Source organism: Miniopterus schreibersii, assembly GCF_964146895.1.
Source record: "Miniopterus schreibersii genome assembly, chromosome: 17".
NCBI lineage: Eukaryota > Metazoa > Chordata > Mammalia > Chiroptera > Miniopteridae > Miniopterus > Miniopterus schreibersii.
The window spans coordinates 19,571,814-19,595,947 of NC_138117.1; the positions used below are offsets into that span (position 1 = coordinate 19,571,814).

General features: G+C 41.3%; 1 protein-coding gene across 2 annotated transcripts in view; it reads right to left on the reverse strand.

Moving 5' to 3' along the window:
- NSMAF (neutral sphingomyelinase activation associated factor) overlaps positions 1-15,040 on the reverse strand; it is a 38,120-nt gene extending 23,080 nt beyond the window's left edge. Inside the window, exons 1-9 of one of the 2 annotated variants that reach the window (XM_081117317.1) lie at positions 14,701-15,040; positions 8,135-8,224; positions 7,133-7,211; positions 6,976-7,043; positions 6,859-6,895; positions 4,031-4,081; positions 1,306-1,377; positions 956-1,003; positions 799-851 (exon numbers count right to left, since the gene is read on the reverse strand). In XM_081117317.1, the coding sequence (XP_080973443.1) occupies positions 799-851; positions 956-1,003; positions 1,306-1,377; positions 4,031-4,081; positions 6,859-6,895; positions 6,976-7,043; positions 7,133-7,211; positions 8,135-8,224; positions 14,701-14,759 (557 nt within the window). In that variant the 5' untranslated portion in view covers positions 14,760-15,040. The remainder of the gene's footprint in view (positions 1-798; positions 852-955; positions 1,004-1,305; positions 1,378-4,030; positions 4,082-6,858; positions 6,896-6,975; positions 7,044-7,132; positions 7,212-8,134; positions 8,225-14,700) is intronic. The other variant, XM_081117316.1, reaches the window with a different exon arrangement.
- Between the last annotated feature and the right edge of the window lie 9,094 nt (positions 15,041-24,134).

The following is a 24,134-nucleotide window of genomic DNA, read 5'->3' on the forward strand; positions in this document are numbered from 1 at the left end:
ATACTCAGGAAAGCTAAGAAAATCAGTAATAATAATTAAAAAACACATGAGACCACTAAAATTGTAGCCTCTTGGTCCCTATAGGATATCTCCGAAAGGTACCTGCCACAATATGAAGGGTCAGGAAAGACTTTCCGGAGGAACTGACAGCTATGGTGAAACCAGAAGAATAAGGCAGAGTTAGCCAGGTGCAAAAGAGCCGAGCACTGTCAGTAGCTGGGCCATGTACTAAGTAAGGCTCAGAGGCGAGAGACCACGTGGTACACTCAGGAACCGCGCGTAACGCAAAGAGCTGGAGCACGGAATCAGAGCCGTGAACAAGGGCTAGAAGTAAGTGGTTTGCGCACCAACTAAGATTAAGATTTCACCTTGAAGGCAATGGGAAGTCTTGAAGAGTGTAAACAGACAAGTGATAAAATTAAATAAGTTCTTTAGAAAGAACTTATTTTCAAAGCACAATACGTACAGTGGGGAAAAGAGGATTGGAGAAGGAAAGCCTGGAGTCAAGTAGACAAGCTCACAGTGTTCTGAGTGGGAGGTGATGGTGGCCTGCACTGAGGCAATAACAGTGTGAAAGGCAGAAGCTGACAGGCCAGAAAGACCTTAGAAAGTATCGGTCTACAGGCCTTTCTGACTGACAGATGCCGGGATGAAGAACAGTGGAGGAAGCCCCTGACATTGCTGCTGCACTGAGATGCACAGGTCTGGGGTGAGGCAGAGGATAACATCAGTCTGGACATGCTGAGCGAGGCAAACAGATACTTTTATAACCAGTAAACAAAATCATTAAAAACTTACCTGTTTTTGTCAAATGATGTTCTAGCCAAACGTGACTGCAAAATAGCTGTTATCTATTAAAACAAGATCATTTAAAAAGTATGGATATAAGTATTTGTAAGTAAAAATCAATACACGTTAATTCATAATAAAGATGCAGATTTTTAGAAACTCTTACCATAGCAGTTTGGTCCCCTAGTTTGTCAAGGCAGGATGCTCTGTGAAGCTACAATATTACAAACATACATGAATTTATTTTTTCTTTTACAATATAAAGATATTTCCTTAGACGCAATGAAAAACAGCAATCATTCTGTTACTTAGTAACAGTTAAGATAGCTTGTGATATATGTATGGCTTCTTCCTGATACAGTTTTTAAATTCAGCATAATCAAGTAAATCTGATTCATATTTATAAAAGAGACTAGGGTCTCAGTAAGATGTATAAATATAAAATTAAAAAAATAGTTCCTGCCTGAGTTTGTTTTCAATTCTCTGCCCAAATGCCCTAGTAAGGCACTGGCTTACCTGAAGCAACGTCTCCACGACATCTTCCACTTTCCCTGAAACATCCAATTCAAAGACATATTCCATTGTGCCCTGATGAGAAAAGGGTAACAATGGAAGAGACAAAGCGTGTCAAAAGAAGTCCCTGAAGAGCGTTTGCAATTCCCTGGCTTACCACCGCACACCTCGGCCTGGTGCGTCCTACCCCACACCACCCAGATCAAGAGCTCCAGGCAGCACAGCCCGTCGGATTTACCGCTAAGTTTATTATGTCCTTGCTTCTGCTAACTTTGGGCTTAGTTTGCTATTCTTTTAGTTCCTTGAGGTGTAAAGTTAGGTTTTAAAATCTGAGATCTTTCTTCTTTTTTAATGTAGGTGCTTATCACTATGAACGTCCCTCTTAGTACTGCTTTTGCTGCATCCTGTAAGTTTTGGTATGTTGTATTTTTGTCTTGTGATATTTTTAAATTTCCCTTTACATTTATCCTTTGACTCTTTGGTTATTCAAGAGTGTTAATTTCCATATACTTGTGAATTTGCCTTCTGCTATGGATATCCAGTTTCATTTCATTGTGGTTGCAAAAGATACTTGGTATGATTTCAATCTTCTTAAATTCATTAAAATTTGTTTTGGCTTTGGCTGGTGTGGCTCAGTTGGTTGGGGATCGTTCCATGCACTGAAAGGTTGCCAGTTGATTCCTGGTCAGGGCACATGTCCGGGTTCAGGGCTTGATCCCCAGTGGGAGGTATGCAGGAGGCAGCCAATCAATGTTGCGCTCCCACATCAGTGTTTCTCTCTCTTTTCCTTCCTCTCTCTAAAAATCAATTAAAAACAACAACAAAAAACCAACTTGTTTTGTCACCTAACATGTGATCAACCCTGAAGAATGTTCTCAGTGTGTCTGTTAGGCTCATTTGGTCTACAGTGTTAAGTCCTCTGTTTCCTCATTAAATCTTGTCTGGATGTTCTATCCATTAGTGAAGTGGGGTATGAAGTCTCCTACTATTGCTGTGGTGCCATCAATTTCTCCCTCCAATTCTGCCAGTGTGCTTCATATATTTAGGTCCATATATTGAGGTTGGGTGCATATATGTTGTGATAGCTAATTTTGTGTGTCACATGATCTCCTCTTCTCTTTCCCCTGATGGTGAGTCTGCTTCGCTGCATTGGCCTCTGTCTGCTGTATCACACCCAGGTCCTCTGGAGCAGCAGCACGATGTCCAGCTCCTTCTTGTTTTCCATGGTCCCCAGACATCTAGAGTAGGCCAGATCCTGTCTATGCTCCAAGACAGAGGCCAGTCCCTCAGGCAGCTGCCCCCAAAAGTCAGAACAGTGGACATATGATCCAGGGTTTTCTTCCCCCTCAAGGGAGAAGCTGGGAGCTGGGAGTTTCCTCCCAATCATATGGCACTGTGCTGGGGGAAAGCTACAAATTTCCTACTAGCTTCTGTGAGGCTGATTTCATGCTAACCTGGGGTGCAGCAGACTTAATTGGTTTCGAATTTCTCACAAAGGGAACTTTGTGAGAAATTTATGGTGTCCACTTATGGTTGTTGAAGTGTCTCCATGAGAGGAATGAGGGCCTGGGGCTTCCTAACCTGACATCTCTCAGAGTTATCACTGATATCCCTATCTTACCCCTTTTCTGTATCTGAGAATCCTTTGGTTTTCTAATTCACATGGGAACAAAAGACCATTTCTTTGCTTCAGACAACCTTACCCATTTCCTTTTACATAATTTTTTAACAGACCAAGTGAAGCTTTGCATTTCAGGTGGCTATCAGGAGAACCTTTAGAGAGAGGGCACCCCAGGCAGTGGTTCTCAACATGGTTATATGCAGGTGCTACACACACTGGGGGAACAATGTTGAAGGACATTCAGTGGGTGGGAATAGGCTGTAATATGAGGCACAGCCTCACACAGTAAAGAACTATCCTGCCCAAAATGCCAACAGCACCACCTGAGAGTAATTAAATCTCAATATTTATAGTTTCGGACTAACTGGCCCATGCAACTATTTATTGTACGTAAAACCCAAAGGCCACTGCATGTAGTTTATGCATCACTCAAGCTGCTGGCCAAGAAACTGCAGGCTGGCCTGTACTGGGACTGAGATCAGCCTATGAGACTGTTTCCCCAGAGAGGACAACTTCCCCTACTTCACAGAGGTGTCATCATAAGAAGCACCAGCCCTGTCTCTAGGTCTTGTAAAAATTATCTTTTGGTAGAATTATTCCTTTACTATACATTAAGCTGAAGCATAAAGAATTAAATAAAACACAGAATGGTTAAATGTAATATCTAAGCTTACTTAACAAGTCCTGGAAAACAAGACATTGTATTCAAGTCTACTCACAGCTTCTACTCAATTAAGAGAATTTATAAATTATTATTTAGCTCTCAAATAAGGGTATTTTATAACGCATATTTCTCAAAAAAAAAAAATACACTGTCAACAACATCCAGTAAGTAATCTTATAAATGATGTATGTTCTGATTTCAATTTTTATTCTGATAATTTAAGTTTTTTTTTTTTTTTTTAACCTATTATACACTTTTTTTCTTTAAGTCAAAAAGTTAATTGAAATCTCTTGGACTAAAATCTGTGATTCCCTTGGGTAGTTTTGTTATAACTACTAGGTAGCAAGCTTTTAAATACTCATTATTATTATATCTGATTAAAGATGTTAATAGAGTCACAAAATCTTACTGTTCAAATTCTGAGAATAAAAAGCTTTACTTACTCTTTCTATTTTATATGGTGCAACAATGTTGTGTTCTTTAATGAAATATACCTGAGAAAAACAAATATTTGTAAAATAAAAATTTTCATAGTAATAAGTTACTATGTTATTACGAATTGAATTTAAATCATTGTTACATAATCTCCAATCTCCAAAACCACTTACATTAATATCTGTACAGTTTTAAGATTCTGATGTTAAAATAACAAATATTAAATTAAAAAGAAATACATCAAGGCAACTAGGGATCAACCATTACTAGATAAATAAAGTATCTAAGATGTTTTATGAATGTCATCAATTTGTACCAAGTAACCAAGTAGACAGGTGAAGGAAGCTAATCTAAGCGCCAGTTTCTAAAAAATGGGTAAAACGAATTACTATGTCGTGAAATACATTAATTAACACAAAGAAACGTCACTTCCCTAGATGTGATCTGGTCACAGTGTTCTTACACAGGCCTGGCCACCTGTCCTTACACTGCTATTAGTTGCCTTCTGAGTGGAGTGCCTGCAAGTGGGACCTTCTTGGCAAGGCATCCCTGACCATTCTGTCTAGAGCAGCACATGTATCCCTTATTATATTCTAGCCTTTTGTCCTGTTTCCCTTTTCTTCATGACATTTATCACTACTTCACATTATAGAAGATATTTGCTTCTTATCTGTTTCCCCCATTAAAAAGAAAAATCCATGGAAAGAGGGGATTCACGTTATTTTGTTCTTCCCTACAGCTCTGAAACCTTGAGGATAATACTTATTGACTGCATGAATTAAAACTATTATTTACATACACACACACTCACACTCTATATTCTACCAGTAAAAGAAAATTTGGAAGCAAAACTCTCTAAATCCTAAAGAACCTAATATACAGCAATCTCCACTTATCCATGGTTTCAGTTACCTGCAGTCAACCTTGGTCTGAAAATATTAAATGGAAAGTAAATAATTCATAAGTTTAATGTGCTGTTCTGAGAAGCATTATGAAATCTCATGTCCTCCTGCTCCAAACAGCTAAGACGTGAATCACCCCTTTGTCCAGCGTATCCACACTATATACGCTACCCACCCACGAATCACGTAGTAGCTGCCTCGTGGTTATTAGGAGACTGTCTCGGTATCCCAGTGCTTGTGTGCAAGTCACCCTTATTTCATTTAATAGCCCAAAGCACAAGAGTAGTGATGCTGGCAATTCAGATGTGTCAGAGAGAAGCTGTAAAGTGCTTCCTTTAAGTAAAAACGTATGATGTATAGGAAAAAATATGGTATACGTAGGGTTCGGCACTATCTGCAGTTTCAGGCATCCACTGTGGGTCTTGGAATGTATCCCCTGCAGATAAGGGGAGACTATTGTGTTTCTGAAACACTGACCTAGTAAATAATGAAAAAACATAAAAGTTGTATTTCTTGGTTGTTGCACTTAACACAGGAAGCTTAAAATAATACTTGTAAGAGTAGCTTATATTTAGTCACCCCCTGGTATTAAGCTGATTTTTGAGTTTATTTGATATAAGACCTCTTCTACAAACTATTAAAAATAGGTAGAGAGACTTTGGGGCTTTATTTATAAGCCCAAAGTTATTAAAATTTACCAAAATATATTATTTTTCTAATGGAAACTACAGTTCCAACTGAGAAAGCACTTCCTCTTTTTAAGATACAGACCTTCTAGAATAAGGCAATAATGCAGAATACTTTAGAAATAAGGAGAGCATAGGGGCAGACCAGAATTAATAATGGTGTTCCCTCCCCAAAGTATTAGACAGCTGTAACTGTTTTCATATATGCCAGTTAAAACAGTATAAAGTCAAACATAGCCTGTGCAATGTTTTCTTCCTTAAAATTAATGAAATCATGGATGTAGATCCAGAAAAATCACTGAATTTGATATCTGCCAGTTTTCATAACATAACCTTCAGTATACATTAAAAAGTGTTCCATGATCAAAGGGTTTGGTGATCTCAAAACCGCTGGGAACACTCTCTGCTCCAAACCATTTGCTTCCTTGACTCTCAATGCACTTCTGTGTCTTAAGGCTTTGAGTCAAGTCCTGAAGTAAAGAAATTTGTGTGTTTTTGTTTACCACTGCTTTTCCTACACTTACTTGATCATAGAAAGAATTTTCTTTGAACACTTCAAGGAACTAGGGCTCTAGTTGATAGCTGAGGCCACACTGATCTCCTCTAACCCTTTCATTTTAAAGATGAAGAAGGTGAAGTCCAGAGCCAAAGGAAAGTGGTAGATGATCTCTATTCCTTTATTTACGATTTTTCAAAAATCTACAGACAAATTAACTATATGAAAGGAGAAAAACCATGCTTTACTTTATTTCTGTATTGTCAGTATTAAGCACAGTACTGGTACATAAATGTGTGCCAAGTAAACTTGGAATGAATAAGAAGTCATGACCCCAAGCGTCAAAATTATACAAGGCTGCACATCCTGAGTCACTGCGTTGGCTGTCATCATGTGTCAAGCTGAGATCCATTTAAGCAGCGTGCTGCTGACCTCCACCTTCTCAATGACTACAAGGCCCACAGGAGGAAATGCAGTCCTTTTATCTTAACCCTCAAACATGGCCAGGACCCCTGAAGACAAAACCACAAGCCTTGCAGGTATCACAGACTTAATAAACATTAAGGATCTCATTAGGAATAACATTTAAAAAAATATATACTTCTCAATGATCAAATTGTTTAAAAACATTTAAACATCTACTCCAACAACCTTCATTTGAGATTCCTACAATAATTTAATCATGCATAAACACACACACACATAAAATGTTCATTCAGGTTAGGACAAAATATTTACTATGTGACTCTTACCTGACTGAAAATGAGCGCAATCCCTCCCGATTTTGCCCTAAAATGCAGATAAAAGTTATTAAACATATATAATTTTTTGGAAGAAGTAAAATCAAACAGTTAGTGACAATGACATACTTTGCAAAGTGTTTACTGGCTCCGTTTTCTCCATGTTTTCCTATTTTTATACAGTCTCTCAAAAGAATCTGGACAAAGTCAAAAGAGAAATGTAAAAATAAGCAAGGTAAAATATGCATAAAGAACAGGAATGCCACTATTTTTACACTGCATTTACCTTAATGATGGGCTGGGATATTGCATCTGGTTCAAAAATAACTGATTTTGAACATATTTTTAAAGAGCCTCTGACTCTCCTAGAGATCAAAGTACAAAGGATTATTATTAATGAACATTAACAAAAGTCACAAAAGAATCATAATATATTTGAATGAGCAAGTAGATGGCTAATGCATCAACTAATAAAAGATCAACAACAGAATTAAAGAGAAGGGCATGAAAGGTTGGAAAATATAGCAAAATAATTTCCCCCATCTCCTGGGGGGGGTAACAAAATTTGCAAGTATTGTAATATGGTTTCATTTGGTGAGCATTGTCCATGCGTTTTATCTGTATTACTTCACTTGGAATTCACAACTACATTGAAAGAAACGAAGATCAGAAAACTGATCCTTAAGAAAACACTGATTGTACCCTGTCTCTAGTAAATCCCTTTGACTTTAATTCCCTCTATCTAAAAGAATTATTCAGAAGGCAACACTAAATATATAAAATTGACTATATAAGAGATTTTTTTCTTACTTATCGTACTGGAAAAATAAAGAGTGTGAATTTAGCATGTAAAATGCTTTTAACAGTGATTTTGGGGTATGTGTAGGAATTCAGGAAAAAAATCTGTTCCATAATAAGAAGCAATTTTAAAGACTATCAATTCAAATGTTAGATTTACGGTTTTTAATTCCACTTCTTGGATTTATTTCTGTATCTCTATATAGGTTAAATAATCTATTGGTTGGAAACTTATAGTATCTAAAAAACATCACACGAAGAAATATAGTCTTACAGTCTGAGTCCTGCCCCCCTTCCTCCTACCAGCAATCAGAGTCCTAGCCAGCTGATGTGAGATACTCATAACCTTGGAGGAATTAGTACACACAGATTCTTAGCTTTGGAAAAAATTTGGGGTATGACAGCAACTTATAAATCTCCCTCTTCTCATTACTTTCCTAATGTGATAGAAAAGTTTGCTATTCCAGAGAGATTCAAAAATCTTCCTTACCTCTCATTCTGACTGCCCTTCCGCTGAGTATGATGAGCTGTATGCTGTTCAAAGTAGTATTCCTCCAAGTTAAGCAGGAGCAAGGAAAATCTAAATTTGGGGGGGGGGGAATACCTCTTGTTTATTTTTTTAAGTATAAGAAAGCAGAATATTTAAAGCATCTATTCCCAAAGTGCTTTTCCATTCATTAAATCAACAAATGCTTATTAAGTGTATATTATATTCCAGGCACTGCTCTCTATCCAGTGGGGAGGAGACAACAAACAGACCAGCTGGCTACACCAAAAATAAATAAATAAATAAATAAATAAATAAAGTTTTTTACTACCCTGAATATTGTTAAAACGTCCATCCCACCCAAAGCAATCTACAGATTTAATGCAATCCCTTATCAAAATCTCAATAGCATTTATTGTTGAAATTAAAAAAACAACTACAAAATTCATATGGAATTAAATAGCCAAAACAATTGAGAAAGAAAAACAAAGCCGGAAGCCTCACAGCTCCTGATTTTAAAACATATTACAAAGCTACAGTTTTTAAAAAGTGTGGTACTGGCATAAAGACAGACATACAAACTAATGGAACAGATTCGAGAGCTCAGAAATAAACCCTTGCATATATGGTCAAATGATCTTCAGCAAAGGTTCCAACGCCACACAATGGGGAAAGGATAGTCTTCAACAAATGGTATTGGGAAAACTGGATATCCACATGCAAAAGAATGACGTTGGGCTGTTACTTTACACCATATACAAAAATTAACTCAAATGGTTTAGAGATCTAAATACAAGACCTGAAACCATAAAACTCCTAGAAAGAAAACGGGGAAAGCTTTATGACACTGGATTTGGCAATGATTTCTTGAGTATTACACCAAAAACACAGGCAACGAAAGCAAAAATAGACAAATGCAACTATATCAAACTTAAAAATTTCTGTGCAGCAGCGAACAAACAAACATATACAAACAATTTACAGAATGAGAAGGCAACCTACAAAATGGAGAAAATATTTGTAAACCATATATCTGATAAGCAGTTAATACTCAGATTATATACAGAACTTAACAACACAAATTTAAGTCAATTAAAAAATGGACAAAGGACTTAAGTAGATACTTCTCCAAAGAAGATACCCAATGAAAAGATGTTCAGTATCACTAATCATCAGGAAAATGCAAATCAAAACTACAAAAAGATATCACTTCACACACTATTAAAAAAAACATGTACAAAAAATAACAAATAATAAGGATGTGGAGAAATTAGAGCCCTCGCGCACTGTTGGTGGGACTGTAAAATGGTGCAGAGGCTATGGAAGACAGTATAGAGGTTCCTCAAAAAATTAAAAATAGAACTACTATATGATCCACTAGTCACCATTTCAGCAAAAATAAATGAAAACAGGATTTCAAGTAGATTATTTGCATATCCATGTTCATTGCAACATTACTGCGACCTAATGAAGAAAATGTGGTATATACATATAATGGACTATACAGCCTTTAAAAAGAAGGAAATCCTGTCCTATGCCACAATATAAATGAAACTTGAGGGCATTATGATAGGTGAAATAAGCCAATCACAAAAAGACAAATACTACATGATTCTACTCATATGAAGTATCCATAGTAGTCAAACTCTCAGGGAAAATAGAATGGCAGTTGCCAGGAGCTAGAAGTAGGGGAAAAACTCTGTTCAGTAATTACAGAGTTTCAGTTTTGCAAGATGAAAAGGTTCTGGAGATCTGTTGTACAACAATGTAAACATACTTAACACCACTGTACTATACACTTAAAATGGTAAATCTTTGTCATATATTTTTTTTACCACAATAAAAATTTAAGTATATAAACTATTATAGAACTAGAACCATTATTTTGGTAAATGAATTATATTCTCCTTAATTTACCAATATACATATTTTATAAGACATGTAAAGCACATGGTGAAGTGATAAAACCAAATCATATTATTCAAAATTAAAGGAATAAGGAACTTTTCTTAGTTTATTTTTTCTTTTTACTAAAGTGTTCAGTTATACTGGTTTTAAAATTTTTGTATGGAAAAATTGTGATATTCATGCTACTTTGAATGATTTTCTAACTACATTCTAAGCATAAAAGATTTCATGCTTTAAAAAATTTTAACTCCATTTTATAATTTCATGATCTCACTCATTAGTATTATATCAGACTATAAATTATTTCTTTAGAAGACTCTTGGCTCAACGCTGGGTATTCCTTACTTTATTTCCTGTTTACAGAGGTATGGTGACATTCTCTGTAGATAAATTTACTCATTCAGCAGCGTAACTTTTCTAAAACATATTGTCCCATCCTCATGTAACCTAAATTTTAAAGCATAATGTTCAACACTTAACCAACAACATAAAATAAGTTCATTTCAGGCAGCGCTCAGAGTAACCTCGCATTCATGGCTACTGAGAAATTATTCAACACGCTGTTCATGAATAGTATCGTGGATCCAGAAGGTTTTGGTAGCCAATTATTTCTCTAGGTTGGGGATGTAAAACAGGCTCCACTGTGTTGAGGCGGATTGTGATATGGGCTCAATGGGAGAAAGTGCCATGAAACCTCAGTGATGTGTGCGCGGACATAGGAAAGGGCACCAGTGTTGTGTATTTGCCGTTTCCACTCTGAATATCCCAACACAATCCTTGGATTAAGCTAGGCTGTAGTGCCCCCACCACCTAGAGAATCAGTTTAACTAAATTGGGCAGTTTTTGTAAGCTTCTTAAAATAGCCTCTGAAACAAGAAGAAAATTAAAGAAAAATGTTGAACAGATAAGGGTAAGAACACAGTCCTGTGGCCTACCGTTAGAAACGTTTCCCCAGTCATACGTGTGACAACGACCTCTGAAGAGGGTCATTCAAACAAATATTATTCCAGCAAACTACATGAACATTAATTTCTCCTTTCTCAAATCTGCCACCAGGACATCACAAAAACAAATCTTATTCTCTGCCGAAGTTCAGATGAACTAAACCTACTGCATTTTCCTGATCTACCAGTCAGAACTCTGTACAAGAGACTGGATCAGCGTGACAAGACTTCATAGTGAATTCATGCTGGAGAGTGCTGACAACTTCCTCTTCTAGTGGTTTATAAACAATCTGATCTAGAACTAGCATTAAATCTATTTACGCACATATGTTCTTTCTACGCCTTTCCAAGTTCCTAGATCACTGAAACAATTCTGGGGTTCTAGACTGAAACTCTCCCAGGAGTTTATGCCAGGAAACATAAGCACATGGGTACCTTTTGTATCTTTACCCATTTTATGAAAAGATTATCTGTCACTTTCAGTGCGATGATCAGTATCATTAACTGGTGTTACAAAATAAAAGCCACTTTCTCTGTTATCAGTCAAGTTTACACTACCAGGCTGGGCCCTAGGCAGCAGCCAAGTTTTAAACACAACTCTGGGAGACTTTAAAAATTGTTTTAATCTAAAGCATTTCTTAAAACCACCACTCATTTGGGGGCTTTAAGTTTCATTTTTTCTCTCAGTAATTTTCTTGATGCTAATTATGTAAATCTGTGACATCTCTTAATCTGCCCTTGTTTGTTGTCCTTCTTGCTTTATGTATTTCTTAAACAAACTAAGCTCAGAGGAACAGTATCTATACAACCATTCTAACTTTCTTCACTTGTCTGATTTTTTTCTAACTCTTCACCAAACACCCTTTGGATTGAATGTTCTAAATTATACTTTTGATAGTTTCACCAACTTCCTGGGGTCAATATCCTTTCCAGAACTGTCCCAGTAATATTACCTATTTTTTTTTTTTCTTGAAACTTTCAATATCTACCTTCTGAAAAGTTTAGATTTTATGCAAGACAGAATCTTCCTTAATCCTCCTGGGCTTCAACAACAAATAACTGAATATGACTGAAAATTATCTAAGCATTTCTTTATAAACATCACCAATAAATGGCACCACTTACAGCTGTTCAAACCAGAACCCTGAGAGTACGACTAACCATGTTTAGCAAATAAAAATCGACAATACCTAGTTAAATTTGAATTTCAGGTAAATTACAAAATATTTTCAGTATAAGTATGTACCAAATATTGCACAGGATATACTCATCCTAAAAGATTTATTGTTCATCTGACACCTCTAGCTGGGATTCTTCTTGTATTACCTTCTACATGCAATCTACCACACCAAGACCTATCAATGCTACTTCCTAAAAACATCTAAAATCCATTCACTTCTCCATTTCTTCTGCCACCACCTTGATTTAAGCCATCAATCCAAGAATCTTCCAGTCTCTGCTTCTACTTTGTAGAAATGTCACTTATTCTAAATGCAGGAGCATCAACTTAACAGTAAAAGAAATAAACGCTACCTTCAAGTTTCTCCTTTTCTGGGGTTATTATTTGGTAGCAGAAGTCTAAAATCTCAAAAGCAGCATGAAAAGGGCCGATGAACTCACAACTCTGAAGAGATGAGGACTTTCATGAAACAGTCCCAAGGAAAGTAACAGTTTTCTTGGATATATACCTGAGCCAATGACCTATATCAATCATTTTGCTAATTGGTGTTTACTGACATGAAACGGTTGAGCCATGAAAAATCTGTGCAAAAATGTAAACTTGGGGCTGAACAAAGTTAGCTGAAATATTCTTGTCTTTAGGAATGACTTCTAAGATTTATAAAGAGACTGCCTGATTCTAGCCCACATCTAATTGTGAGACAGACTCCTGTCATTCAAACTGATACTCTATGGACACCATTCTGGTTCAAGTCCGCCCATCCCAAAGTTGCAAAGCCATGGGGCAGAGAGCATTAAAAATTTGGGGCAGTCAGCAAACAAGCTTCACATAAATATAAAATCCATGGCATCAACTTTTTCAGAGTATTGGTGCTCAGGAACAGTTGCTGCCTCCTGCCTGATGAATACAAGTTTTGGTTGTGAGAACTAGTTATACTGGGTGCTGCTAACCTGTCACCTCTGATCAATGAATAACAACAAAGCCAACCATACAGAGAAACTTGTGTGACATGCAAAGCTGTACAAGCTAACCAAATTCAGCACCAATTACTGCCATCAAAACAACTGGCCGGACAGATCTAGAGAAAACAGGTTTTCCTGCACATCAACACCGCGATGGAATCGTTACAAAGGACTCTTAGAGCATAGAAATATGATGGTAATTCACGTGTTTCAAAGTTCTTACTGTGTACGTTTGAACTTTCACGTATTTAACACGGAATACCAGGATGCTCCTAATGTTGCTGGTACAGAACAACGAAGCTCCTCTCAAGCTCTTTCCAGGTGAAACAAGCACCACGCAGGAAGCCAGAGGAGCCTCTACGAGTGTGTTTCACGGTCCGGTTACTGCTGAACAAGCACGACTTGCCGTGGATAAAACCTGATCGCGCTGCCAAAAGTGCTCTTGGAAGCCACATCCGAGATGTGTTTTTGGTGTGCCTTATCTCCTCCTCTACACGAGGGAGACAAATTTCAGGCGGCGCGCCGGCAGTGGAGATAAGAGAGGGACATGAGTGTCCGGACGAGGACGGGTCCCGCCAGCACCTGTGAAACAAGTGCGGCTGCGGGAAGAGCAACGAACCTTACAGCCTGCGTGCGTCTGCCCGCGTGAGCCGCCCGGCTGTGCCCACTGGGCACTCCGGTGACCGGCTGGCAGCGCTCGGGCAGAACTAGCTCCCACGGGTAAAACAACGTGTAAAATAACTCAGCCCCCGGTTCTTCTGCCACGGGGACTCCAGGCCCGAGGACGGGTCACCACAAATGCACTGGGGGGGTCCACGCGCGGCACAAGTGCTTCCTCACAGGACACAGGACACGTCCCCTGGGGCCGAGGGTCGGAAACCGAGGGGGCGCGGCCCTGAGACTCCCCCGGCTTCTCCTCGGCCGCCGTCCCTCCCGCGGTGCAGGCCCCGCCGAGCTTTCCAATGCGGAGCCTTCAGTGGCGCGTATAATAGGGTCGCTGCGTAGCAGAAAGCGTTTGGGGGGCTGGACCCTGGCTTCCTCAGAAAGAGGCCTAGTCTGCGGCGCTCCTGCCCGCCCGGGAGGGCACCTGCTCCGCGAGCAGCCGGCTGGGGCCCCGAGGCGCCGGCCGGCGGCGGCGACCTCTAGCCGGTGACCGGGGCGCGGGGTGGGGGCGAGGTGAGCCGAGGGGTGTCCGGGAGCCGGCTCGCTCACACGCACACCCCGCCCCCGCCCGGGACGCCGGGGGAAGTCCCCGCGCTCCGGACCCGGCGCCCCGAGAGGGGTCCGCCCCGCGCCCGCGCGGCCTCTTCCGGGTGAGCCAGGCCGCGGCCCCGCGCCAGAGGCCGCCGGGCTCCGCCGTGAGGTCCGGCCGGCCCGGCTCCGGCCCCGGCCCGGGCCCCAGACAGGCCCCGGGCTTCCGAGCCCGACTCCGGGCTCTGGCCGCGGCTCCGGGCCCGGCGCCGAAAGTGCTCGCGGCCGCGGCCTCCGGGAGGACGCCGCCCGGGGCCGGCCCTGGCTCCCCGCCGGCAGCCCCCGTCCCGCCCCGCCGCCCCGCCGCCCCGCGGCCGCGCTCACCGCTCCTTGGAGTAGAGCTGCAGCTGCTGCTCCCGCTGCTTCTTCCGGATAAACGCCATGGAGGGCGCGCGGGCGGGCGCGGAGCGCGGGGCGCGGCTCAGACCCGCCGCCGCCGCCGCGCAGGAGCCGGAGTGCGAGGGCCCGGCCGGAGGAGAGCGCGCTGCGGCGGCGTCCCGGGCGGCGCCGCTGGGCGGCCGAGCCCGACGCTGCGCCCCAGGGCCCGCGGCGCCCCCGCGGCGCTCACCGCATCTCCGCGTGGGGACTCGGGCGCCTGACTCAGGCCGGAGGGGGCGGCGCGAGGCGCCCAGGTGCTCGCCGGGGACGCGGAGGCCCGCCCGGGGCCGGCCGCCCGCGCCGCGCTCGCGCTTCCCCGGCGGCGCCGCCGCCTTTGACCTTTGACACCCGAAATCCGAGGCCTGCCGGTAACCGGCACCACCGCTCGGCCTGGCGCCTCGAACCGCCTTTGGGGGCCTCGGTCTCTTGGGAGTTAAAACAATTGGTCGCAAAACTTTTTTTTCTCTTTTTCTAACAACTTTATTGAGATATACCTCCTACACCAAGCAGTTCACCCATTTAGTATATTTAGCATATACTAAAAACCGATATGTACAACTATCACTATCATTTTGGGACATTTTTATTATCTCAAAAACAAATCCATGCCCTTTAGTTATCTCGGCCCCCCTCCCAACTAATATCTTCAGTCATCACCCCCACCCCCAGCCCCACACCCCACAAACCCCTCACGAACACTCATCAGCTTTCTGTCCGTGAATTTGCCTATTCTGGACATGGCATATAAATTAACTGTACCATAGGTAGCCCTTTATGTCTGACTTCTGTCACTGAGCATAATGTTTCCTGGGTTTAGCCACATATCAGTAGTTTATTCCTTTTTATTGCTGATGAGTATTCCACTGTATGGACGTACCACAGTCTGTTTCTCCATGCAGCAGAAATTTTGGTTGTTTCTACTTTTTGGCTGTTACGAATAGTGCTGCTACGTGCCAGTTTTTATGTGGACGTATGTTTTAATTTCTGTTGACTACACACCGAGGAGTGGAATTTCTGTGTCATGTGTTAACTCTGTTTAAACATTTGAGAAACTGTCCAACTATTTTCCAAAGCGGCTGTGCCATTTTGCATTTCCACCAGCGGTGTATAAGGGTTCCAGGTTCTTCATGTCCTCGCTGACACTTGTGATTGTCTGACTTTTTGATTATAGTTATCCTAGTGGGTGTGAGTGGTGTGTCACTGTGGTTATAGTCATATCCTGAGCATGAGCCTGTGATTGTTTACTCCTGAGGGATCCTTTAATAATGAATATTTAAATTGTGCAATAGCTGACACATACTTAATATTGTCTTACAGACCAGGCACTACAGGGTTAGAGTTTGAAAAGCTTCAAGGCAAACATGTATTTGAGCTGCCTAGTCCATTGTAGGACTCTCATAGGAAAATGGGGGAGCCAAGAATAAAAGTCAGGGGTGGGTCTTATTGAACTTGGAAAGATGATATGCATATTAGTGAGTACTTGTTAACATTTTTTGGAATGAATGAAGGTGCATGGGTACCCCATGACTTGGATTGAGTCTTTTCCATGTGACCAAGAGCTGTGCAGAACCTTTAACCATAAACATGTTATTGGTGGGTGCCCTCTGTGTCCTCACCTGTTATTGGTGGAAGTGGAGCTCTCAGAGTGCCTTGGGAACAAGAAGTTCCTGAGGCCCCCACGGGACGATGAAAGCTTTATCGATTACGTAGAATTAAGGGAGGCTCCCTCCAAGGTCCCGTCTCCCTCTGTCCCTCCATGGAAAAAGTCCAGCTGTGTCTTCAGCAGGACTAAGACCAAACCTACTGCCCAGAGCCTTTGCTCTATATTAAAGCAGTCCAGTCCAGCATCTGGCTAGCTTAGCTTGTGGTCCATTGTGTGTGGGCCATGTGGCTTCTAGGGCCCCAAGGCTATGGAGGAAGCATGGAGAAGTGTGGGTTACAGAGCCATTGAGAAACAGGAGCTCAAAGAGAGTGAGAGAGAGAACTGGTTTGTCTTGGGGTTATAACCAGACAGGATTTCGGCTTGCATTGGCTCTGCCCTTCTAGCCAATTATCTTTGTCCCAGGTTACATTGACAGGCAAGCACCTTCGCGGACATCACCCGGACTTCACTATGCATGAGCCCATTTCTCCCTTCTGCCCCTGACAATCCAGCAGTGGGAAAGGGAGGGGTGTGAAGCTGTAGCTTCCTGGTAAAGCTGCTCAGGTGACCATGCTTATAATGCCTGGCCTTCCCTTTGCTCTCTTCCTATTACCAATGTCAACGCGTTAGTTATAACAGTAACGAAAAGATGTCAGAGACATTAGCCCAGTGTTCCTATAGGAAATTGTGTTCCTAATCGGGTCACTGAGGCAAATTCATGAACAGGTACAAGGTAAAATAAGATAATAAATTTTGCTAAGAGGTGTGACAATAACTTCCTGTATAAGTAGTACTGTAATAGATGCTATCAGTTTAGAAGAGAGAAATAACTTGGGCTGGAATAAGGTAGGAAAGGAGCATGCAGGTTTTTTCTTTTAGTTAAACATTAAAAGATGTTGTGATCCTGGTAGGCAGAGAGTGACAAAGATTCTCCCCTTGACCAAATTCTAGCCAGGACCCTTCGAGCCTTCTTCTCAAGTAGGCCTCAACCTTGGCCTATAACAATTACAGATTCTCAGCACAAATGATTTTGTCTACTACCCTCCCCCCTATTAAAAGACTTAGCTAGCATAATTTCTAACAGTTCATGGCCTCGTCCCTCGCCCCCCTTAAAGTCCGTGCCTGAGAAAGCTCAAGGCTGCCCCAGAAATGTACTGTTTGTTCTACCCAACACTGGACATAGGCCCCTGACTTCTGTTTCTTAGAACATTTATGAAAAAGGGCTTACAAATGTGAATTCTTTCTCTGCACCGTTGAGATGTATATGTATCTCCTGCAACTCAGGAGTGCCTTTCACAGGGACTTGAAAGCCATTCCTCTGAGATGTAATCATTTGGCTTCTGTCTTCCAGTCACTGTGGGAAGATAATTGCCAACTAGCAGATACAGATACAGCATTTGCTGGTGATCAAGCCTTCGTAATTTTTCACTTCCTAGCTTTATCTTTGACAGGAGAGGGAAACAAACTGGCCCAAAAGGATTTTCTTGAATAGTGCAGAAGACAGATGCTTCTGCTGTCACAGAGTTTGTGTTTGTGGAGAATTAAGAGAAAACTCAGGTAGTAACTTTCTTATCCTCCTACCACCAAATCATCCAGCCGTCTAGCATTTGTTCCCTTGTCTTCATTTCTGCGACTTTGAGGTATATTTGCTCCAATCAAAGGCCAACTTCTTTCTCAAAAACTTAGCCTTTGTAATTATCCTTTCTCTCTTCTCTCTTTTGCTTTGTCTGTTTCTCCCTTACTACCAAATCATTTCCATCAGAATAGAAATATAATTTTCAAAAACATGTTCTCTTTACACCACATCTTCCTCCAGCTCCCCGTTCTTAGCAGGACTTCTTGAAACATCTGCCTACACATGCTGTCTCCATTTTCTCACCTTGCATTCTCTTCAATCCATTCCAATTGGACTTCTGATCCCACCACGCCACTGTAATGCTTCTTGTCAAATCACAGCGTTCACTGTTCAGTTTTCTAGCTTCAATTTCTATGAACTCTCAGCAGAATTCAGTGTAGTTGATCATAGCATTCAACAAAGCTCCTTATTGGGAAACTTTCTTTCTCCCCCAATTACTTCCAAGTCCCCACAGTTCTCTTGCGTTTCAATTACCTTGCTTTTCACTTTCTCTGTCTCCTTGGTTAGTCTGTCTCCTGCTTAACTCCTTAACATTGACACTCTGTGCTTGCTGTACAGGTCATTCCACCCAGTGCCATTGTTATCAGTGGGGTGCCCTCTCCCTCTCTCTCCTCATCTGTTACCCTTGGAAATGGAGTTCTTGTGATGTCTCAAGGAAAGGAATTTCCTGAGACTCTCCCAGAAGGATGAATTCTATTTCTGTGGAATTAAACCCCTGGGTTTCTAATGTTGCATTTCCCTCTGTCTGGCCATGGAAAAAGTCCAATTTTGTCTTCAGTAGGGCAAGAATTAAGGCCACTGCCCAGAGTCCCGGCTCCTTATTAAAGCACAGTCCAGTCTAGCATCCTGAGTGTGGAGTTTGCATGGCCCTGGTCCATGTGGCTGCTTAAGGCCACATGCCTGTGATGAGAGGATGGGCGATTTTGGGACACAGAACAAGAGAGGAGGAAATGGTCAAGAGCAAAGCAAGAGAGAGGGAACTCTCTGTCTGGGGATTATTACCAGGAGCTTAACCAATTAACTCTTCAGGATTTTGCATGCTTGCAGTGGCTCCACCCTCCTAGCCAATCCATTGTTCCCCAGGCTAGACGGACAGACATGCACCTTCCCCACTTCACTGTGCATGTGCCCATCTCCCCCTTTGTTTGCTCCCTTCCCTCAGTGATCTGCAGGGAATGGACCCAGGGTTCCCTGGGGAATGTGAAGCTGTAGCTTCCTCGTGAAGCTGCCCAGATGACCATGCTTATAATACCTGGTCTCCTCTTTGCTTTCTTCCCTTTATTAATATTAATAATTAGCTAATTATGACAATAACACCATGACTGGGTGGGGGTGGGAGTGGGGGGAGAAAGTGGGGTAACGTCTTCTGTTTAGGTGTGTGAGAATTAAATTGAGTAGCACATTTCCAAGGTTTTACCATTTAGATACCTACCACAGAAGACTAGAGGGGAAAAAAATCTCAGGATATACAGCAAAGGGTAAGGTTTCAGAGGAGGCTGAGTGAGAGATTACTTTGAACTGTATGTCCCTCAGGAAACAGAAGTTTTGGACAGAGCATTGAACTTCCAATAAGGCTTTACTCAGCCTTAATCCAATCTTACCTTGATCTTTAGTTGCTGGAAACTGTACTTTGAGGTAATATTACCCACCTCAAATGAAGGTGATTGCACATCTCAGGAGATATGGTGAGCTCTGGGGAGACCTCATCTCCTCACCACCCTCCCCCCCCCCCCCCACTTCCCAATTCTTATCCTCAAAAGTCAGAGCTTTGTTCTCTTGAAACAATTTTTATTCAGAGCTATTTTGTAATCACAAAACACATCTTTGAGCGCTCAATTTTTATTTTCACTTTACAGACTAAGCCCTAAAAACTTCAAAGAGCTTTGCACTTAGTTTTTAAAAATTGCATTTGATTGAAGATGAGGATATTTATTTACTCCCATTTGCTAGGTGTCCATCACTAGGTATCATCAATGTCTTTATTTTATTCTGTTTGTAAAATAAATTTCTCTCACTATAGCCTATTTCTTAAGAATGCTTAAGTTAATTTTTAAAATCTGATGATGACAGAAGCATTTAATTATTGCCCCTTATGTTTGAAGTGGTAGCATACTTTTTTTTTTAATGTAGAAAAAAGGGACAATCACCATTATCTTATATGTTACAGCTTTCTTCTATTATGCCTTTAAGCTTCCTGTTCTCTCTGCCTAAAATGCTTTTTTACCTTCCTCCCACCTTTTCACCCTGTTGAAATCCTACCTGTACATTAAAAAAAAAAAAAAAAAGATTCTGGAGAGAGGAAGCGAAACATCCATTGCCCAAACCGGGACTGAACCTGAAACCTGGGTATGTGCCTTGACCAGTAATTGAACCCGCCACCTTTTGGTGTAGGAGACAATGCTCCACCCAACTGAGCCACACCAGACAGGGCCTACCTGTACTTCAAAGTTGCCACTCAAGACTTTGAAGTCTTCCCTGATGCCCCCCCAGCTGGAATTCATCTCCCATTCATTCACTCGGCACATGTTTACTTTACACGACATGTCAGACATCGGTGGGTAGCAACTTCTCAAAGCTCACAGTCAGATGGGGATTTTTAACAGTTAGGGTCTGTCTCCTATTTAGGTTGAGAAATCCTTGGGAACAGGAACAGTGACTTGTTGGTCTTAATATCAACATTTCCTCTCACCACAGTGTCTTGAACTTGGTGGTTGCTCAGTAAATAATTTGTTTAATTTTGACTTTCTTTTGTTGCGCTGTAAGCAGCAGAAAACTCAGCCCGCAGCTGAGTTCCTTTTCTCGCTGGCGTCGTTCGAACAGCTCAGTAGTATGCTGCGACTTTTCTCTTAGGCATGTAGCCAATGGTCACGAGAGCACTGTTTCATCACCATGATCATGCCTGGCTTCCGTGCAGAAATAAGGAGAAAAAAAGTCAGCTTTATTTGTCCCTTTTACCAGGCAACCAAAAGCACTCCCAGAAACACCCTCCAGACTCCCACTTACATCTCCTCGTCAGAACTGTTAACACAGGCAAGCCCTTCGCAGCTGTGGAGGCTAAGAAAACAAATATTTAAATCTTGCAGGCAGGATGGTGGAAAGCAGCCAGGCAGAAGGGTGTGTACCCATTGCTAAAATAAAAAATAGCCAGGGACTCTCCATTAATAGTTCTTCTTGAGGAAGATCATTTTTTGAGATTATTACTTTCTCCTTTATTTTTTTCTTCAATAAATATTTATTGGCTGTTTATTCTATGCCAGGAAATGTTCTAGGTGCTGGAGACACAATTGTGAATAAAATTAAGATTTGCCCTTATGAAACTTAAATTCTGGTGAGATAGACAGATTTAAAAAGCAAATAATATAGCTCTGGCCATTTTTGCTCAGTGGTTAGAGCCACCACCTGTGGACTGAAGGATTTCGGGTTCGATTCCGGTCAGGGGCACATGCCTCAGTCTAGGCATCATCGGTCAATTTAAAGATTTATTTTCCAGCATTAGTAAGGCTAGAGACCTCACCTTTTCCCCCCAGGGAAGATTTGCTAACTTCTCAGAATAGTAAATATAACATTTTCTTTGAGAGAACAGAGTGGCTTGGCAGCAACCCCTGTATGAAGTTGGGGTTCCCTAAGCTTGTACTCCTCCGCTGGGCCCCAGAACCACAGTGTGTGCAGCATCAGCTTGGACCCTCTTCCTCGCTCCCATGGGATGCGAGGGCTCACTGTCTCCACACCAGCCAAATCTAGGGACATCTAGCAGCTGTCAACTGCCACTCCTTAGGAACTGCCTGACTTGTTGGCAAATCTCTAAGATTATTTCATTATTCCAGTTCTTTGGAAGAGAACCACTGAGGTACGCTGCCCTGTAATAACATGTCCAATACCACTGAATTAGAAAGTGACAGTGACAGAATTTGATTTCATGACTGCTTGACTCAGAGTCCATATTCTTCATAATTATACATTTTTAGTGGCAATTCTGAGGCCTTTAACTGACAAGAATCAAAAGTGCTCACAACTTGTGGCAAAGCTCTAAGGGACCTCCAGGGATGAACAAAATTTTCCACTCCTGTCCATATACCCGAGGGGAGTCCCAATATACCTACGTGCAAGAGCTCTTTGAGCAATCTTATCTCAAAATCTTCCTTGAAAGCAGTGGCCTCAAAGGAAGGAGTGTGGGAGGGGAAAAGGCAAGCTCAGTGTTTCTGACATCAATCTTACAGTTTTCTTTTCCTTAGTTTCTCTTAGTAAACATTTGTAATATTTGTAAATCTGTAAATCCATTTTCAATCAAGTTTATTGAGGTATAATTTACATACAAGGAAACTGATCAACTTTAAGTGTGCTACTGGGTGAGTTTTGGCAAATGTATAGTCATGTGACTACCACTATAATTATGACATAGATATTTCCATTACCTTAAAAGGATATAAATTGCTATTGAAAATAATGAATCCTTCTCAGAATGCTGCCAGTAATTGTGGAAGGCAAAATAATAGCTCCCCAAAGATGTCAACACCTTAATTCTCAAAACCTGTGAATATGTACTTCATGTGAAAAAGGGATTTTGAAGATGTGATTAAATTAAGGAGCTTGAGGTGGCAAGATTATCCTGGGTATCTTAGTGTGCCCAATCTGATCACATGGGTCCTTTCCTAGGTATGGTCAGAGGGAGACGTGACTGTGGAAGAGAGAAGCAGAGAGATGGCAGTGGGAGGACTCAAGCCATCCTTGCTGACTTTGGACATGAAGGAGAGAGGCCAGGAGGTGAGGAATGGAGGTGGCCTCTATAAACTGGAAAAGGCAAAGAAACAGATTCTCCCCTAGAACCTCCAGAAAGGAACATAGCTCTGCTGAAACCTTGATTTTAGCTCAGTGAGACTCTATACAGTGGTAAGATAATAAACTGTGTTGTTTTAAGCCACTTGGTAATTTGTTATAGTGGCCATGGGAAACTAATACATGGTGGTATTGAAAAGGTAATGGGACTTCTTTCCAGAAAGAAAAAAAGAGAAAGAAAACCTGGCTCAAAGTAGCGTATCACTTAGAAGGAAATGGGGAAAATAACTTTAAAGCATGAATTACCTCTGATTGAGTCTTTTCTAGATAGGTCTAATGACCACTTAAAACAAAATAGAGAAAAAGAAAGAGTGATATATACCAAAACATTAACAGTGTTATCTTTTTTTGTGGGATAATGGATTCTTTCTTTGTTTCCTTTTTTCTTTTCCTACCTATTTATTTATTTGCTTAATTTTGGATTTTCCTACAGTGAATATATATCACTTTGTTTATTGATAAAATATGTGGCAAAAAATATAAGTGGGCAAAAGAAGAAATGATTTACCTGCTGAAAGATCTGGTTCTAAGGTCATTCATGCCAGGAATCATGACCCATGAGCAAGTTTTCCAATCAGTGAGAAATTCTCTAAGTAGCAACACACACACACACACACCTATGAAGCAAAACATTTTTAAACTAAATTTATTGAGGTGAGATTGGTTAGTAGCATTGTTTAAGTCTCAAGTGCACGGCTCTACAATACGTAATTCATGTACTGCGCTGTGTGCTCGCCACCCAAAGTCTAGCCTCCTTCTGTCACTACCTATTTGCTTCCCTTTACCCCTCTCCTCCTCTTTCCCTCCCCACCGCCCTCTGGCGACCACCATTCTGTTGTCTGTATCTATGACTTCATTTCTTTTGTTTGTTCATTTGTTGTGAAGCAAAAATTAAAATAGAAAAACCCCCAAACCTTCATGTACCACCAGGATCCTGCTAGTTTCCTAATAGTCAAAAGAATATGTTTAATGAAATCAGTGGGGATATGAGCAAGTGTGATATTTTTTGATTGTAACAATGACATTTGTCAACATTTGAAAATTACTAAATCACACCAGGGTTAAAGATACATGCAGACATAGACGGATGGGTTTTCATGAAACAGGAAGAAAAGCTCAGCGATACGGTGGTGGTTTCCCCACTCAACCACCCGGTAGGAAGTCACCACTTTGTTCATTGGTGGAGTTCCAGTGTAATACCACAGAAGAATATCAAATTATAGGAGAAGGCTATTAAATACTCCCCTCTTCTCTGACTATATATCCCTG